This window comes from Salvelinus fontinalis, chromosome 16, assembly GCF_029448725.1.
Source record: "Salvelinus fontinalis isolate EN_2023a chromosome 16, ASM2944872v1, whole genome shotgun sequence".
NCBI lineage: Eukaryota > Metazoa > Chordata > Actinopteri > Salmoniformes > Salmonidae > Salvelinus > Salvelinus fontinalis.
The window spans coordinates 8,259,869-8,279,841 of NC_074680.1; the positions used below are offsets into that span (position 1 = coordinate 8,259,869).

The 19,973-nt window shown below is 44.4% G+C and overlaps 1 protein-coding gene across 6 annotated transcripts in view; it reads left to right on the forward strand.

Moving 5' to 3' along the window:
- The window catches only part of kidins220a (kinase D-interacting substrate 220a), a 90,826-nt gene that overhangs the window by 25,602 nt on the left and 45,251 nt on the right, over positions 1–19,973 (forward strand). For all 6 annotated transcript variants that reach the window (XM_055864295.1, XM_055864296.1, XM_055864297.1 and 3 more), the window contains exons 20-23: positions 12,594–12,834; positions 13,545–13,633; positions 15,743–15,887; positions 16,032–16,194. In XM_055864295.1, the coding sequence (XP_055720270.1) occupies positions 12,594–12,834; positions 13,545–13,633; positions 15,743–15,887; positions 16,032–16,194 (638 nt within the window). The remainder of the gene's footprint in view (positions 1–12,593; positions 12,835–13,544; positions 13,634–15,742; positions 15,888–16,031; positions 16,195–19,973) is intronic.

A 19,973-nucleotide genomic window follows, 5' to 3' on the forward strand; every position in this document is an offset into this window, starting at 1 on the left:
CCAACTCATCCCAAACCATCTCAATTGGGTTGAGGTCGGGTGATTGTGGAGGCCAGGTCATCTGATGCAGCACTCCATCACTCTCTGTCTTGGTCAAATAGCCCTTACACAGACTGTAGGTGTGTTGGGTCAGTGTCCTGTTCAAAACCAAATGATAGTCCCACTAAGTGCAAACCAGATGGTATGGTGTATAGCTGCAGAATGCTGTGGTAGCCATGCTGGTTAAGTCTGCCTTTTTAAATTATAAAAAAATCACCAACTGTGTCACCAGCAAAGCACCATCACACCACCTCCTCCATGCATCACGGTGGGAACCACACATGCGGAGATCATTCGTTCACCTAATCTGCGTCTCACAAAGACAGAGGAACCAGAAATCTTACATTTGGACTCATCAGACCAAAGGACAGATTTCCACCGGTCTAATGTCCATTGCTCGTGTTTCTTGGCCCAAGGAAGTTTCTTCTTCTTATTGGTGTCCTTTAGTAGTGATTTCTTTGCAGCACTTCGACCATGAAGGCCTGATTCACGCAGTCTTCTCTGAACAGTTGATGTTGAGATGTGTCTGTTACTTAAACTCTGTGAAGCATTTATTTGGGCTGCAATTTCTAAGGCTGGTAACTCTAATGAACGTATCCTCTGCAGCAGAGGTAACTCTGGGTCTTCCTTTCCTGTGGCGGTCCTCATGAGAGCCAGTTTCATCTTAGCGCTTGATGGTTTTTGCGACTGCACTTGAAGGAACTTTCAAAGTTCTTGACATTTTCCACATTGACTGACCTTCATGTCTTAAAGTAATGGACTGTCGTTTCTCTTTGCTTATTTGAGCTGTTCTTGCCATAATATGAACGTTGGTCTTTTACCAAATAGGGCCATCTTCTGTATACCATCCCTACCTTCTCACAACACAACTGATTAGCTGAAACGCACTAAGAAGGAAAGAAATTACAAGGCACACCTGTTAATCGAAATGCATTCCAGTTGAGAACCTACCTCATGAAGCTGGTTGAGAGAATGCCAAGAGTGTGCAAAGCTGTCATCACGGCAAAGGGTGGCTACTTTGAAGAATATAAAATGTTGATTTGTTTAACTCTTTTTTTGGTTACTACATGTTTCCATAAAGTATGTGTTATTTCATAATTTTGATGTCTTCACTATTATTCTACAATGTGGAAAGTAGTAAAAAATGAATAAAAACCCTTAAATGAGTAGGTGTGGCCAAACTTATGACTGGTACTGTGTGTGTGTGTGTGTGTGTGTGTGTATATATATATATATATATATACACACACAGTTGAAGTCGGAAGTTCACATACACCTTAGCCAAATACATTTAATTCAGTTTTTCACAACTCCTGACATTTAATCCTAGTAAATATTCCTTGTCTTCGGTAATTTAGGATCACCACTTTATTTTAAGAATGTGAAATGTCAGAATAATAGTAGAGAGAATTATTTATTTCAGCTTTTATTTCTTTCATCACATTCCCAGTGGGTCTGAAGTTTACATACACTCAATTAGTATTTGGTAGCATTGCCTTTAAGTGGTTTAACTTTGGTCAAATGTTTCGGGTAGCCTTCCACAAGCTTCCCACAATAAGTTGGGTAAATTTTGGCACATTCCTCCTGACAGAGCTGGTGTAACTTGGTCAGGTTTGTAGGCCTCTTTGCTCGCACACTTCTTTTCAGTTCTGCCCACAAATTTTCTATAGGATTGAGGTCAGGGCTTTGTGATGGCCACTCCAATACCTTGACTTTGTTGTCCTTAAGCCATTTTGCCACAACTTTGGAAGTATGCTTGGGGTCATTGTCCATTTGGAAGACCCATTTGCGACCAAGCTTTAACTTCCTGACTGATGTCTTGAGGTGTTGCTTCAATATAACCACATAACTACCTTCCTCTTGACGCCATCTATTTTGTGAAGTGCACCAGCCCTTCCTGCAGTAAAGCACCCCCACAACATGATGCTGCCACCCCCGTGCTTCCCGGTTGGGATGGTGTTCTTCGGCTTGCAAGCATCCCCCTTTTTCCTCCAAACATAACGATGGTCATTATGGCCAAACAGTTCTGTTTTTGTTTCATCATACCAGAGGACATTTGTCCAAAAAGTACGATCTTTGTCCCCATGTGCAGTTGCAAACCGTAGTCTGTCTTTTTTATGGCGGTTTTGGAGCAGTGGCTTCTTCCTTGCTGAGCGGCCTTTCAGGTTATGTCGATATAGGACTAGTTTTACTGTGGATATAGATACTTTGTCCATTGTCCTGTTGTAGGAGGAAATTGTCTCCAATTAAGCGCTGTCCACAGGGTATAGTGTTGCAAAATGGAGTGATAGCCTTCCTTCTTCAAGATCCCTTTTACCCTGTACAAATCTCACATTTTACCCCCACCAAATCACCCCCAGACCATCACATTGCCTCCACCATGCTTGACAGATGGTGTCAAGCACTCCTCCAGCATCTTAATTTTTTCCTGCATCTCACAAATGTTATTCTTTGTGATCCGAACAACTCAAACTTAGATTTGTCTGTCTATAATACTTTTTTCCAATCTTCCTCTGTCCAGTGTCTGTTCTTTTGCCTATCTTAATCTTTTATTTTTATTGGCCAGTCTGAGATATGGCTTTTTCTTTATAGCTCTGTCTAGAAGGCCAGCATCCTGGAGTCAACTCTTCATTGTTGATGTTGAGACTGGTGTTTTTACGTGTACTATTTAATGAAGCTTCCAGTTGAGGACTTGTGAGGCATCTGTTTCTCAAACTAGACACTCTAATGTACTTAGAGTATCTAATGTCTTGCTCAGTTGTTCACCGGGGCCCCCACTCCTCTTTCTACTCTGGTTGGAGCCAGTTTGCGCTGTTCTGTGAAGGGAGTAGTACACAGCGTTGTATGAGCTCTTCAGTTTCTTGGCAATTTCTCGTGTGGAATAGCCTTCATTTCTCAGAACAAGAATAGACTGACGAGTTTCAGAAGAAAGTTCTTTGTTTCTGGCCATTTTGAGCCTGTAATCGAACCCACAAATGCTGATGCTCCAGATACTCAACTAGTCTAAAGAAGGCCAGGTTTATTGCTTCTTTAATTAGCACAACAGTTTTCAGCTGTGCTAACATAATTGCAAAGGGGTTTTCTAATGATCAATTAGCCTTTTAAAATGATGAACTTGGATGAGCTAACACAACGTGCCATTGGAACACAGGAGTGATGGTTGCTGATAATGGGCCTCTGTACGCCTATGCAGATATTCCATAAAAAATCAGCCGTTTACAGCTACAATAGTCATTTACAACATTAACAATGTCTACACTGTATTTCTGATCAATTTGATGTTATTTTAATGGACCATTTTTTTTTGCTTTTCTTTCAAAAACAAGGACATTTCTAAGTGACCCCAGTCTTTTGAACAGTGGTGTGTGTGTAAACACTTTTTTAAAATGTCTTTGCTAGGTAGCGTTAGCTAGCCGGCTCTACCTGCGCCACTACTCTGGTAGTTTTCTTTCTATAGCTTGTTCTCCATCTTTTTAAATAGTGAGCCAACATGTTTTCAGCAATTTTATTTCCAAAACAATTCTCTCATGCTCTCTCTTGTCTCTCTGCAGCAGACATATACAGAGCAATATATTTGGAACATCAAATCGCAATAAAGTCACAGTATCAAGTCACATGACCAAGATTGACCTTTCAAAGCCTCTTGCATAAAGCAATAATTGTATGGCCTATGGACACAGGGCATACCGTAGCCATCCCCTTTAAGCCTCCCCTATTACCCAGAGTTCAAATTCCTCTTCCCAGCTGGAGTAATAGAATTGCCTCCAGCTAAATGTTGTTATTTGGGGAAGAGTAATCCCCCTAGTAGTTTGGCAGCCTCCTATGTGCTAATGAAATGTTCTCTGCAAACGAACCAGCACCTCGCCTCCCTCTGAGCTAAATCTCTTATTTTTAATACGAATATTAGAAAATTGGATTTTTCAGCAAAGTAAATATTTTTCCATTTTGTAGATGTATGATATTACAGAGCTATATTCATATGATGATATGAGGGCATCGATATGAATAGGAGGGGTTGGAATAGATACAGAATGAGTGATTATCAGGTATAATTAAATTACAGGGACAAACACAGTATAAGCAGATAGTTGTTTTGCTGTGGACACACACACATACCGCCCGAGGGTGGTTAGTCCTGTGGCTAATAGACTGTAAATGGAGCACAAATCAGGATCCTGTGACACTTCGACAATGTCTCTCATCAGGCTTGGAAAGTCCCTGTGTGTGTGTGTGTGTGTGTGTGTGTGTGTGTGTGTGTGTACGCGCTGTCGACCATCAGGTTCCATCATAGTACTTTAGAGGGGTCTTCAACCTTTTCTTGCCTAGGGACCCCTTCCCAGGCAAACCGGTGATCCAGGGACCCCGATCATACATTAGCAGCAAAATAAATCTTCACATTTGTCTTATCAGGTGAATGATAATGGCAAGGAGAAGAAATCAACATTTTAACCCTATCAGTCCCAAGACCCCAGCAAAAATCTACTTTTCATTTATCTGACTTTGATTTATTTGCATGTCCAACCCTTGTACACAAAAGTTTGTGAACACCCATTCAATTAGTGGATTTGGCTATTTCAGCCATGCCCGTTGCTGGCAGGTGTATAAAATCTAGCACACAGCCATGCATTATCCATAGACAAACATTGGCAGTAGAATGGCCCGTACTAAAGAGCTCAGTGACTTTCAACGTGGCACCGTCATAGGATGCCATCTTTCCAACAAGTCAGTTCGTTAAATTTCTGCCCTGCCTCGGAGCTGTTATTGTGAAGTGGAAACGTCTAGGAGCAACAACGGCTCAGCCGCGAAGTGGTAGGCCACACAAGGTCACAGAACGGGACCGCTGAAGCGCGTAGCGCATAAAAATGGCCTGTCCTTGGTTGCATCACTCACTACCGAGTTCCAAACTGCCTCTGGAAGCAACGTCAGCACAATAACTGTCTGTTTCCATGGTAGAGCAGCCGCACCCAAGTCTAAGATCACAATGCCAAGCATCGGCTGGAGTGGTGTAAAGCTCGCCGACAGAAATGGTTTGTACAGAAATGGTTTGCCGAGATCAGTGTGGAAGAACTTGACTGGCCTGCATAGAGTCCTGACCTCAACCCCATCAAATACCTTTGGGATGAATTGGAACGCCGACTGCGAGCCAGGCCTAATCGCCCAACATCAGTGCCCGAACTCCGCAGCAATGTTCCAACATCTAGTGGAAAGCTTTCCCAGAAGAGTGGAGGCTGTTATAGCAGCAAAGGGGGGACCAACTCCATATTAATGTCCGTGATTTTGGAATGAGACGTTCGATGAGCAGGTGTCCACATACCTTGGGCCATGTAGAGTATTTACCCTCACAATGAAATGTTTTACCATTTTCTTTTCAGGACAACTAGGGATACAAGTAGAACACAAAACAATTTGATAAACAGTTGTATTCATAAGTTTTATGGACAAATGTCAATATAAAAAAGTCAGCCGAAGCAAGAAATTGTACAAACAAATTTATATGAATGCTGTAAGTACAGAAATGGTTTACTCAATGGGAAATGAATATCCGACTAGTTAGTGACAACTGTTTGGAATGTTGAGTTTGTGACAGCAACTATGTGAGATATTATTATAGACACTATTTCCTATGTTCCTCTATGTAGAAGAACCCCTTACCTTCTGACGAGTCATAGAGCACAACATGTTACATGTTCGTTAGAGTCTGTAGCTTAATAGTTTGTAGCTGAAACCATTCAGACTCGACAGACGTTTTGGTAAAAAGACCAGGCCCGGGCCCCTTCGGGATCTACCCTTGTCTCACAAACACTGCTCTAGTTCAGCCCCCGTTAATCACACAGACTATTGGAGAAGTAGACAAATCCACTGGTCCAACCTAGAAGTCTGTAGCTCAAACACACAATGTTTAAAAGGGGTTAGAAGTCCAAAACGCACCGGCATTACAGTGGGACTCATTGGGTTAAAATGAATAGATTTGGTAGATCAGTTTGCATTATTTTGACCTCCCACATTATAATTGGAAGAGGAAGTGTAAACTCTAACACAGCCTATAAGCTTGGATGGTAACTCCAAACACATTTTCACTAAGAGAAGCTGCTTAGCTGTTTAAACAGTGGTTAGCCATGTGTTAGCCAAAATGTAATTTCCCAGTCAAGAAAGCTTACCAGCAGCCTGCGGCACTATAGCTTTTAATGCAAACTAAGAGCTACAGTGCATTTGGAAAGTTTTCAGACCCCTTGACTTTTTCCCTGTTTTGTTACGTTACAGCCTTATTGTAAAATTGATTACATTCATTTTTTCCCTTATCAATCTACACACAATACTCCATAATGACAAAGCGAAAACAGGTTTTGACATTTTTGCAAATGTATTAAAAATAAAAAACATACCTTATTTTCAGACCCAGATGCATCCTGTTTCCATCGACCATCCTTGAGATGTTTCTACGACTTGATTGGAGTCCACCTGTGGTAAATGCAATTGATTGGACATGATTTGGAAAGGCACACACCTGTTTTATATAAGGTCCTGCAGTTGACAGTGCATGTCAGAGTTCAAACCAAGCCAGGAGGTCGAAGGAAATGTCCGTAGAGCTCCGAGACATGATTGTGTCGAGGCACAGATCTGGGGAAGGGTACCAAAACATTTCTGCAGTATTGATTGTCCCCAGGAACACAGTTCCCTCCATCATTCTTAAATGGAAGATGTTTGGAACCACTAAGACTCTTCCTAGAGCTGCCTGCCTGGTCAAACTGAGCAATCGGGATAGAAGGGCCTTGGTCAGGGAGGTGACCATGAACTTGATGGTCGCTGACAGAGTTCCTCTGTGGAGGAAGGACAAACATCTCTGCAGCACTCCACCAACCAGGCCTATATGGTAGAGTGGCCAGACGGAAGCCACTCCTCAGTACTGCCCGCTTGGAGTTTGCCAAAAGGCACCTAAAGACTCTTTGGCCTGAATGCCAAGCGTCACGTCTGGAAGAAACCTGGCTCCATCACTACGGTGAAACGTGGTGGCAGCATCATGCTGTGGGGATGTTTTTCAGCGGCAGGGACTGGGAGACTAGTCAGAATCTAGGAAAAGATGAACAGAGTAAAGTACAGAGATATCCTTGATGAAAACCTGCTCCAAAGCACTCAAGACCTCAGACTGTGGGAAAGGTTCACCTTCCAACAGGACAATGACCCTGAGCAGACAGCCAAGACAATGCACGAGTGGCTCCAGTACACATGTCTGAATGTCCTTGAGTGGCCCAGCCAGAGCCCAGACTTGAACCTGACCGAACATCTCTGGAGAGACCTGAAAATAGCTGTGCAGCTACGCTCCCCATCCAACCTGACAGAGCTTGAGAGGATCTGCAGAGAAGAATGGGAGAAACTCCCCAAATACAGGTGTGCCAAGCTCGTAGCGTCGTTCCCAAGAAGGCTGTAATCGCTGCCAAAGGTGCTTCAACAAAGTACTGAGTAAAGGGTCTGAATACTTACAGTACCAGTCAAAAGTTTTCCAGATTTTTTATTTTATTATTTTCTACATTGTAGAATATTAGTGAAGACATCAACTATGAAATAACATATGGAATCATGTAGTAACCAAAAATGTGTTAAATATATTTTGGATTCTTCAAAGTAGCCACCCTTTGCCTTGATGACAGCTTTGCACATGCTTGGCATTCTCTCAACCAGCTTCACGAGGTAGTCACCTGGAATGCATTTCAATTAACAGGTGTGCCTTGTTAATATGTCATTCCTTTCCTTAATGCGTTTGAGCCAATCAGTTGTGTTGTGACAGGTTAGGGGTGGTATACAGAATCAAATTGTATTTGCAGTAGATGGCGCTGCTGCGCCTTCTTCACCACACTGTCTGTGTGGGTGGACCAATTCAGTTTGTCCGTGATGTGTACGCCAAGGAACTTAACTTACTACCCTCTCCACTACTGTCTCGTCGATGTGGATAGAGGGGTGCTCCCTCTGCTGTTTCCTGAAGTCGACGATCATCTCCTTTGTTTTGTTGACGTTGAGTGTGAGGTTATTTTCCTGACACCACACTCCGAGGGCCCTCACCTCCTCCCTGTAAGCCGTCTCGTCGTTGTTGGTAATCAAGCCTACCATTGTAGTGTCGTCTGCAAACTTGATGATTGAGTTGGAAGCTTGCATGGCCATGCAGTCGTGGGTGAACAGGGAGTACAGGAGAGGGCTCAGAATGCACCCTTGTGGGGCCCCAGTCTTGAGGATCAGCGGAGTGGATATGTTGTTACCTACCCTCACCACCTGGGGGCGGCCCGTCGGGAAGTCCAGAACCCAGTTGCACAGGGCGGGGTTGAGACTCAGGGTCTCGAGCTTGATGACGAGTTTATAGGGTACTATGGTGTTAAATGCTGAGCTGTAGTCGATGAACAGCAATCTCACAGAGGTATTCCTCATGACGAGATGGGTTAGGGCAGTGTGCAGTGTGGTTGCGATTGCGTCGTCTGTGGACCTATTGGGGCGGTAAGCAAATTGGAGTGGGTCTAGTGTGTCAGGTAGGGTGAAGGTGATATGGTCCTTGACTAGTCTCTCAAAACACTTCATGATGACGGAAGTGAGTGCTACGTAGTCGTTTAGCTCAGTTACCTTAGCTTTCTTGGGAACAGGAACAATGGTGGCCCTCTTGAAGCATGTGGGGACAGCAGACTGGGATAAGGATTGATTGAATATGTCCGTAAACACACCAGCCAGCTGGTCTGCGCATGCTCTGAGGACGCGGTTGGGGATGCCGTCTGGGCCTGCAGCCTTGCGAGGGTTAGCACGTTTAAATGTTTTACTCACATAGGCTGCAGTGAAGGAGAGTCCGCAGGTTTTGGTAGCGGGCCATGTCAGTGGCATTGTATTGTCCTCAAAGCGGGCAAAGAAGTTGTTTAGTCTGTCTGGGAGTAACACATCCTGGTCCGCGACGGGGCTGGTTTTCTTTTTGTAATCCGTGATTGACTGGAGACCCTGCCAGATACCTCTTGTGTCTGGGCCGTTGAATTGCGACTCTACTTTGTCTCTATACTGACGCTTAGCTTGTTTGATTGCCTTGCGGAGGGAATAGCTACACTGTTTGTATTCGGTCATGTTTCCGGTCACCTTGCCCTGATTAAAAGCAGTGGTTCGCACTTTCAGTTTCGCGCGAATGCTGCCATTAATCCACGGTTTCTGGTTTGGGAATGTTTTAATAGTTGCTGTGGGTACGACATCGCCGATGCACTTGCTAATAAACTCGCTCACCGAATCAGCGTATTCGTCAATGTTGTTGTTTGACGCAATGCGGAACATATCCCAGTCCATGTGATCGAAGCAATCTTGAAGCGTGGAATCAGATTGGTCAGACCAGCGTTGAACAGACCTGAGCGCGGGAGCATCCTGTTTTAGTTTCTGTCTATAGGCTGGAAACAACAACATGTAGTCGTGGTCAGCTTTTACGAAGGGAGGGCGGGGGAGGGCCTTGTATGCGTCGCGGAAGTTAGAATAATAATGATCCAGGGTTTTACCAGCCATGGTTCCACAATCGATATGCTGATAGAATTTAGGGAGTCTTGTTTTCAGATTGGCCTTGTTAAAATCCCCAGCTACAATGAATGCAGCCTCAGGATATGTGGTTTCCAGTTTACATAGAGTCAAATTAAGTTCGTTCAGGGCCATCGACGTGTCTGCTTGGGGGGGGGGAATATATGCGGCTGTGATTATAATCGAAGAGAATTCTCTTGGTAGATAATGCGGTGGACATTTGATTGTGAGGAATTCTAAGTCAGGTGAACAGAAGGACTTGAGTTCCTGTATGTTGTTATGATCACACCACGTCTCGTTAATCATAAGGCATACTCCCCGCCCTTCTTCTTACCAGAAAGATGCTTGTTTCTGTCGGCGCGATGCGTGAAGAAACCAGCTGGCTGTACCGACTCCGATAGCGTGTCTCGAGTGAGCCATGTTTCCGTGAAGCAAAGAACGTTAGTCTCTTATGTCTCTCTGGAATGCTACCCTTGCTCGGATTTCATCTACCTTGTTGTCAAGAGACTGGACATTGGCGAGTAGTATGCTCGGGAGCGGTGCGCGATGTGCCCATCTCCGAAGCCTGACCAGAAGACCTCTTCGTCTGCCTCTTTTACGGTGTCGTTGTTTTGGTTCGCCGGCTGGGATCCGATCCATTGTCCTGGGTGGTTGGCAAAACAGAGGATCCGCTTCGAGAGTCGTATTCCTGGTCGTAATGACGGTGAGTTGACATTGCTCTTATATCCAATAGTTCCTCCCGACTGTATGTAATAAAACTTAAGATTACCTGGGGTACCAATGTAAGAAATAACACGTAAAAAACATAGTTTCCTAGGAACGCGAAGCGAGGCGGCCATCTCTGTCGGCGCCGGAAGTGTCGACAGATAGCCCTATTTGGTAAAAGACCAAGACCATATTATGGCAAGAACAGCTCAAATAAGCAAAGAGAAACGACTGTCCATTACTTTACTTTAGGACATGAAGGCCAGTCGATGTGGAAAATATCAAGAACTTTGAAAGTTTCTTCAAGTGCCGTCGCAAAAACCATCAAGCGCTATGATGAAACTGGCTCTCATGAGGACCGCCACAGGAACGAAGACCTAGAGTTACCTCTGCTGCAGAGGATAAGTTCATTAGAACAACTGCTTGTATCTCAGATTGTAGCCCAAATAAATGCTTCACAGAGTTCAAGTAACAGACACATCTCAACGTCAACTGTTCACAGGAGACTGCGTGAATCAGGCCTTCATGGTCAAATTGCTGCAAAGAAACCACTTCTAAAGGACAACAATAATAAGAAGAGACTTGCTCGGGCCAAGAAAACACGAGCAATGGACATTAGACCCGTAGAAATCTGTCCTTTGGTCTGATGAGTCCAAATTGCAGATTTTTGGTTCCAACTGCCGTGTCTTTGTGAGACGCAGAGTAGGTGAACGGATGATCTCTGCATGTGTGGTTCCCACCGTGAAGCATGGAGGTGTGATGGTGTGGGGGAGCTTTTCTGGTGACACTGTCTGTTATTTATTTAGAATTCAAGGCACACTTAACCAGCATGGCTACCACAGCATTCTGCAGCGATACGCCATCCCATCTGGTTTGCGCTTAGTGACACTATCATTTGTTTTTCAGCAAGACAATGACCCAAAACACACCTCCAGGCTGTGTAAGGTCTATTTGACCAAGACAGAGAGTGATGGAGTGCTGCATCAGATGACATTTGAGATGGTTTGGGATGAGTTGGACCGCAGCGTGAAGGAAAAGCAGCCAACCTGTGCTCAGCATATGTGGGAACTCCTTCTAGACTGTTGGAAAAGCATTCCCGGTGAAGCTGATGGAGAGAATAGCAAGAGTGTGCAAAACTGTCATGGAGGCAAAGAAAGGGTGGCTACTTTTAAACAAATCTAAATACATTTTAGATTCTTCACACTTTTTTGGTTGCCACATGATTCTGTATGTGTTGTTTCATAGTTTTGATGTCTTCACTATTATTCTACAATGTAGAAAATAGTAAAAAAAATAAAATTTGAATAAAAACTTTAATGAGTAGGTGTGTCAACTTTTCAAATCAAATTTTATTTGTCACATACACATGGTTAGCAGATGTTAATGTGAGTGTAGTGAAATGCTTGTGCTTCTAGTTCCGACAATGCAGTAATAACCAACGAGTAATCTAACCTAACAATTTCACAACAACTACCTTATACACACAAGTGTAAAGGGTTGAAGAATATGTACATAAAAATATATGAATGAGTGATGGTACAGAATGGCATAGGCAAGATGCAGTAGATGGTATAGAGTACAGTATATACATATGAGATGAGTAATGTAGGGTATGTAAACATTATATTAAGTGGCATTGTTTAAAGTGGCTAGTGAAACATTTTTTACATAACTTTTTCCATTATTAAAGTGGAATAAATAATTTATTATTATTATCAAAAAGCTTTTGACTGGTATGTGATAAATGTGATACTTAAGTTTTTTACATTTAATGCATTTGAAAAAAAGAAGAAAATCCCTGCTTTACCTTTTCATTATGGGGTATCGTGTGTAGATTGATGAGGGGGGGGGGGGGGAATCGATTTTATCAATTTTAGAATAAGGCTGTAACAAAATGTGGGAAAAGTCAAGGGGTCTGAATACTTTCTGAATGCACTGTATATTTGTGGGTGCTTTTTCAAGGCCTATGTCAGAGGGCCGCAGACCCCCGGTTGAATACCCCTGATTTAGAGAGACAACTAGTAGGGAGGCCCCCTATTTGAATTGCTGTTGCATGTCCTCTTTAGAAACAGAATGTGATCGACAGATATGTGACCCCACAAACTGAACCTAACAAGATACTACAAATCATAGCCACAGTTTACAGATTTTAACAAGTTGATGTCAAGTGTTTTTGTTCCCCAGTTGTGTGTATGACCACACTATGAATCTGACACAAGGTTCACCCTCAAATGATTTCAGGCTTTTATCATTCCAACAAGTCCACTACGGATGAGCAGTAGTGGATGAACCCAGGTCTAAATCCTCCTCCTATTCCCCTCCTCCACCAGGTGAGGGTGCTGTTCTCCAAAGGCCCCTTCATCTCCATTTTTGCCAGCGACCCCCACATCATCATCAAGGCCATCAACCAGAACCTGAACAGTGTGCTCAGGGACTCCAACATCAACGGCCACGACTACATGAGGAACATCGTCCACCTGCCTGTTTTCCTCAACAGCCGGGGGCTAAGCACGACCAGGAAGCTGTGCATGGCCGCCCCCACCTCCAACGGAGACCTGGCCAACCCTGAGGGTACGCAAGACATATGTATGGCATGTGTCACACAAACATGAAAACGCGCACACACACACAGGCCAGTGTTTCTTAATCCTGGGGACCCCAAAGGGTGTACATTTTTGTTATGGTAAAAAATATCATGTGCATCAATTTGGGTCCCCGTGGACCAGGATTAGGAAACACTGACATCACTTTGGGTCCTCTCGACCATGATTAGGAAACACTGACATCACTTTGGGTCCTGTGGACCAGGATTAGGAAACACTGACATCACTTTGGGTTCTGTGGACCAGGATTAGGAAACACTGACATCACTTTGGGTCCTGTGGACCAGGATTAGGAAACACTGACATCACTTTGGGTCCTGTGGACCAGGATTAGGAAACACTGACATCACTTTGGGTCCTGTGGACCAGGATTAAGAAACACTGACATCACTTTGGGTCCTGTGGACCAGGATTAGGAAACACTGACATCACTTTGGGTTCTGTGGACCAGGATTAGGAAACACTGACATCACTTTGGGTCCTGTGGACCAGAATTAGGAAACACTGACATAGGCATAGACTAGACACGCACACACACACACTCGCGCATTCTGACTTGCTGTAGGAAATGGTAATCATTTATCGTGAATAGGTTGGTTCTTTATATTAGCTGTTGTGATGAGACATCCCTGATGGTATTGTCTCTTTTTATCTCTCCTTTTCCACTCCTCTTCACAGGATGCCATGAGGAGATGGACAGGAACCTATCCTCAAACAGTCTGGGGGATCAGGCCAAGTTTGGCAGCAAGACGGCCCTCAACCGCAGGGTAAGCTCTTTCAGCCAGCCAACCCTCTCCATGCCCAGGCTGGGCCATAGATCTACCTGCAGAGGTCCTGTAGACCGGCAGAGTTCTGGCACAAAGACAAGGGATAGAACAAGGAACATAAGGAGATTGGGTGTCTGCGGGCAATGAAAGCTCAGTAAACGCATCAAAATGTTGCCTCTGAAGTGGTTTTTATGCTTCTTTTCCCATAGACACAGCTAGAGAAGACTAACATAGAAAGGGTGAGATAATGCACTTAAACCCACAGGCCAGGGGGTGTAGCTAGCTTCCTCTAGCCTTGCGGTGAACATAGTGGAGAGGGGTGGAGGAGGTCGGGAGCAGAAGAGCCTGTCTCCATCGCCGAGGAGTCTCTGCCTGGTAATTGATGTAATGTCTGTTTATCCTTCCTGCTGCGATGCCACACTGCCTAATGACAGGGAGGAGCAGCAGTGTGTCCCAGTGACAAAACGCTGGCATTGGTGGCTGCTGGCGGGAGGCTAAGTGGCCCTGCCTGCTTCCCCCTGCGAGGAACCCGTTTTGTTTGTTTATCTGTTTGTTTGTTTGGGCGTCTGATTTATTTGCCTGTTTTTTTTTTTTTGGTCTTTTATTTTCCTTGGGTCCCTTTTTTTTTATTTCGGCGCCCACTTCTTTTTGTTTGCCCTCTCTGGCGGTTTCTTGGCTGCCAAGAAGGCAGTGAGTGGGTCTCTTTACAAGTGGAGCTAAGAAGGATGGAAGGAAGGAGGATGGAGGGAGAGAAAAAGCTCTCTGTCTCTCGGCTACTTAATTGCGGAGTTGTGGATCTTTAGCCTTCCAAGATGGCAGGGGAGGGGAAGTGAGGGAGGCGGGCCAGGCGAGCTCAGGCTTGTAAACAGTATTTGGCGCCGGGCTGACGTGAGCTCAACGTAAGTTTGCTTGTTTGGAGGAAAGACTCCAACTCTTACAGCAGTTTTTCAACATTCAGAGCGCAGCAATTTCTCCTGATGGTCTGGTTATACAGAAAAACAAGTCAATAAAACAACGATCAACTTTCCCCGATCACATTTCACTCCGTGAGCATGTCCAAATGCATCTAAGTAAGGATCAACTGAGAGCCAATCACCTCCTTACTGAACCAATGCTGGCTATACACTCTCTCCCTACCAGTGAGGTCGTCACACGACAGGCATTCAGTCCACATCAAAGTCCGCTCAGTGGCTGGTGGTGGTGTTCTGAGTGTGGCCTGACGAACACTCTCATATTTACAGCATCGCTGCAGCGTTCAGCAAGCAGCACCTATTGAGGTCCTCCAGACAGCATTCCACTCATTTTGTACTCGCAGACAATGCAGAAAAGAGGTGAGATCTAGTCTCAATATGTAGTTTAGTCTTTGCTTGAGACACACACACACACACACACACACACAACCCTGTGTGGACCCCAGGAAGCGTAGCTGTGGCTAATATCAAACAAACTTTGAGCCAGCTGTGCAAAGACAGTGACTGTGGACAGCTGATGCCTCTGTCTTGGTAGCACACAGTGTATATCCGTGCGTCCAGCCCTGGACATGCCCTGGCGAGCTCAACTGAGATCTCCAGTCGGTTAATTGGGCCGAGTAACAGAGCTGCTTGTGTGTTGGTGGGATGGGTGTTGGGAAAACAAGGATGGAAGAGACGGGACTACAGGACTAGAGGTCACACACCCAGGGAGCCGCTTGTCGCAAGGTGCACGGCACGCCACGGGGGTGATGTCATCACGAGACTGCCACCAAACTGTCACGCGGTCATGTGAATTGTAGAACACAGGGCAGGTCAAACGAGGCCAGTGCTTGCTGTAACTAAATGTTACTATCATTTTGATATGTAAAGCAAACACATTATACACACTCTGTGGCCAGTTTATTAGGTACACCACCCCGTTCACAAAAATGGTTCGCTCCTGTAGACAGTGAGTCATGTGGCCGTGGCTTGCTATATAAAGCAGGCAGACAGGCATCGAGGCATTCAGTTACTGTTCGATTGAACGTTAGAATGGGCAAAACAAGGGACCTAAGCTAAAATGACTTACTGACTGGTTTGTGGAAAGACCCAGGGCTAATCCAAGTATAAACATAAGTTATTGTGTATGTGTGTGTAGGACACGTACCGCAGGAGGCAGATGCAGAGGACTGTTACCAGACAGATGTCCTTTGACCTGACCAAGCTGCTGGTCACCGAGGACTGGTTCAGTGACATCAGCCCCCAGACCATGAGGAGGCTCCTGAACATTGTCTCTGTCACAGGTAACACATCACCTATTAGATTACCTTTATTTCACCCAAGGGGGAGAGTCGACTTCTCCCAGCACGGCACTTGTTATTAGCAGGGGAGTAGTAGGTGTTTCAACCAACACACCAACGCCACTTCTCATTGGTCCATATTTCCAGGACGTCTGCTGAGGGCCAATCAGATCATATTTAACTGGGATCGTCTGGCGTCGTGGATCAACCTGACGGAAGAGTGGCCCTACAGGACCTCCTGGCTCATCCTCTTCCTGGAGGAGACCGACGACATCTCAGACCAGGTCCCCCTGAAGACCATCTACGAGAGGTACGTACACACACATCTGTACTCAAACAAGCACGCATGTACAGGCAGACACACACACACACACACACACAGACACACAGGCAGACACTCATGTTTTAGACTATTTCTGAAAGGTTATTTTTGCACCACACACACGCAAGCCTCAAAATCGAAGATGAATAATGGAATGTGATGTAAAAAATCATGTTGACCAGCAGGTGGCAGCAGATGATCTTCCATTTCGTCTTCCAGTACGTCATATAGGAAGGAGTAAGTCCCCTATAGGCTTCTGTGAGCCTACAGGCTAAATACACTGCTCAAAAAAATAAAGGGAACACTTAAACAACACAATGTAACTCCAAGTCAATCACACTTCTATGAAATCAAACTGTCCACTTAGGAAGCAACACTGATTGACAATAAATTTCACATGCTGTTGTGCAAATGGAATAGACAAAAGGTGGAAATTATAGGCAATTAGCAAGACACCCCCAAAAAGGAGTGATTCTGCAGGTGGTGATCACAGACCACTTCTCAGTTCCTATGCTTCCTGGCTGATGTTTTGGTCACTTTTGAATGCTGGCGGTGCTCTCACTCTAGTGGTAGCATGAGACGGAGTCTACAACCCACACAAGTGGCTCAGGTAGTGCAGTTCATCCAGGATGGCACATCAATGCGAGCTGTGGCAAAAAGGTTTGCTGTGTCTGTCAGCGTAGTGTCCAGAGCATGGAGGCGCTACCAGGAGACAGGCCAGTACATCAGGAGACGTGGAGGAGGCCGTAGGAGGGCAACAACCCAGCAGCAGGACCGCTACCTCCGCCTTTGTGCAAGGAGGTGCACTGCCAGAGCCCTGCAAAATGACCTGCAAAACTGAGAAGTGGTCTGTGATCACTGTTGTAAAGTGGCTGTTCCACTGGATGTCATAAGATGAATGCACCAATTTGTAAGTCGCTCTGGATAAGAGCGTCTGCTAAATGACTTAAATGTAAATGTAATGTAATGTCTCCTGATGTACTGGCCTGTCTCCTGGTAGCGCCTCCATGCTCTGGACACTACGCTGACAGACACAGCAAACCTTTTTGCCACAGCTCGCATTGATGTGCCATCCTGGATGAACTGCACTACCTGAGCCACTTGTGTGGGTTGTAGACTGCGTCTCATGCTACCACTAGAGTGAGAGCACCGCCAGCATTCAAAAGTGACCAAAACATCAGCCAGGAAGCATAGGAACTGAGACGTGGTCTGTGGTCACCACCTGCAGAATCACTCCTTTTTTGGGGGCGTCTTGCTAATTGCCTATAATTTCCACCTTTTGTCTATTCCATTTGCACAACAGCATGTGAAATTTATTGTCAATCAGTGTTGCTTCCTAAGTGGCCAGTTTGATTTCATAGAAGTGTGATTGACTTGGAGTTACATTGTGTTGTTTAAGTGTTCCCTTCATTTTTTTGAGCAGTGTAGATCGTTGTATTCAGATCATGCAGGGAAATGCATGGAAGTAAGAAGTAACATATCATTATTCATCTGTTGATTTGAATTGATAAAGTGTTAGAAGCACAGCCAAGGCTGGTTTAACTAGGCCTGAGAGTGTGGACAAGGGGAAGGGAATCAGCACACCGCCTGAGTCATTAGGATTGCTGCTGTTCTGCCCCAATAGTTGGCCTTTAAAGGTTGCACTCTGCCACTCAATCACAATACACTAGTGCCACCGACACTCAGTGTCACATAGTCATCGTCACCATCCCTATCCTTCACAGAGATTCTGGATTAATAAATGGCTTTGGACAAATCTATGTGAGGCAACAATGAGCCTGTAATATACTTGTGCATTAGAAGGGCTCCTTAGCACAGAGTTTTACCTGGGTATTGGGTAGGTATCACCTGAAATGGCCAAGTTAGATTACCCCCCACCCAGTCGCTGCATTTTCACCCTTGTCTCCAAAACGTGACTTACACGGCATTTGAAATGGCTTCTGCAATGGCAGTTTGTGATTAAAGGAAGTCCCAAACGAACATGGATGCCAGGTTGAGCTGAGCAGCCCTTATCTGGAGAGAGATCTCCTCATTGATAACGCTGAATCGCCTCTTTCTCTTTCCTGCTCTTTCTTTCTCTCTCCTCTTTCTCTCTCTCTCCTCCTCTTTCTTTCTCTCTATCTCTTTCTCTCTCTCCTCCTCTCTCTCTCTTTCAATTCAATTTGCTTTATTGGCGTGACGTAACAATGTACATATTGCCAAAGCTTATTTTGGATATTTACAATATAGAAATAAAAACTGAGAATCCAAATTGTCAACAGGACAACAGTAACAACAATAACCCAGTGTCAAAATAATGTCATCTTTCTCTCTCTCCCTCTCTCTTCCTCTCTCTCTCTCCTCCTCTTTCTCTCTCTCCTCCTCTTTCTCTCTTGCTCTCCTCTCTCTCGCTCTCCTCTCTCTCGCTCTCCTCCTCTCTCTCTCGCTCTCTTTTCCTCTCTCTTCCTCTCTCTTCCTCTCTCAAATTCAAATTCAAGCTGCTTTATTGGCATGAAAAACATTGTGTCAATATTGCCAAAGCAACAATGTATACAATATACATTGTAATGAAATTATAAACAATGACAAATAATAAGTAAAGTTCAAACAGGTGCCATTAATACAGGTAACGAGTGGAGGACAGAGGAGCCTCTTAAAGAAGAAGTTACAGGTCTGTGAGCCAGAAATCTTGCTTGTTTGTAGGTGACCAAATACTTATTTTCCACCATAATTTGCAAATAAATTCTTTAAAATTCCTACAATGTGATTTTCTGGAAAAAAAATTCTCATTTTGTCTGTCATAGTTGAAGTGTACCTATGATGAAAATTACAGGCTCATCTTTTTAAGTGGGAGAACTTGCACAATTGGTGTCTGACTAAATACTTTTTTGCCCCACTGTATATATATAACACACACACACACACACACACACAAATATATACATATACATACAGTTGAAGTCGGAAGTTTACATACACTTACGTTGGAGTCATTAAAACTCATTTTTCAACCACTCCACAAATTTCTTGTTAACTATAGTTTTGGCAAGTCGGTTAGGACATCTACTTTGTGCATGACACAAGTAATTTTTCCAACAATTGTTCACAGACAGTTTATTTCACTTATAATTCACTGTATCACAATTCCAGTGGGTGAGAATTTTACATACACTAAGTTGAGTGTGCCTTTTTAAACAGCTTGGAAAATTCCAGGAAATTATGTCATGGCTTTAGAAGCTTCAGATAGGCTTATTGACATAATTTGAGTCAATTGGAGGTGTACCTGTGGATGTATTTCAAGGCCTACCTTCAAACTCAGTGCCTCTTTGCTTGACATCATGGGAAAATCAAAAGAAATCAGCCAAGACCTCAGGAAAAAATTGTAGACCTCCAAGTCTGCTTCATCATTGGGAGCAATTTCCAAACGCCTGAAGGTACCATTTTCATCTGTACAAACAATAGTACGCAAGTATAAACACCATGGGACCACGCAGCCGTCATACCGCTCAGGAAGGAGACACGTTCTGTCTCCTCGAGATGAACGTACTTTGGTGGGAAAAGAGCAAATCAATCCCAGAACAACAGCAAAGGACCTTGTGAAGATGCTGGAGGAAACGTGTACAAAAGTATCTATATCCACAGTAAAACGAGTCCTATATCGACAAAACCTGTAAGGCTGCTCAGCAAGGAAGAAGCCACTGCTCCAAAACCGCCATAAAAAAGACAGACTACGGTTTGCAACTGCGCATGGGGACAAAGATCGTACTTTTTGGAAAAATGTCCTCTGG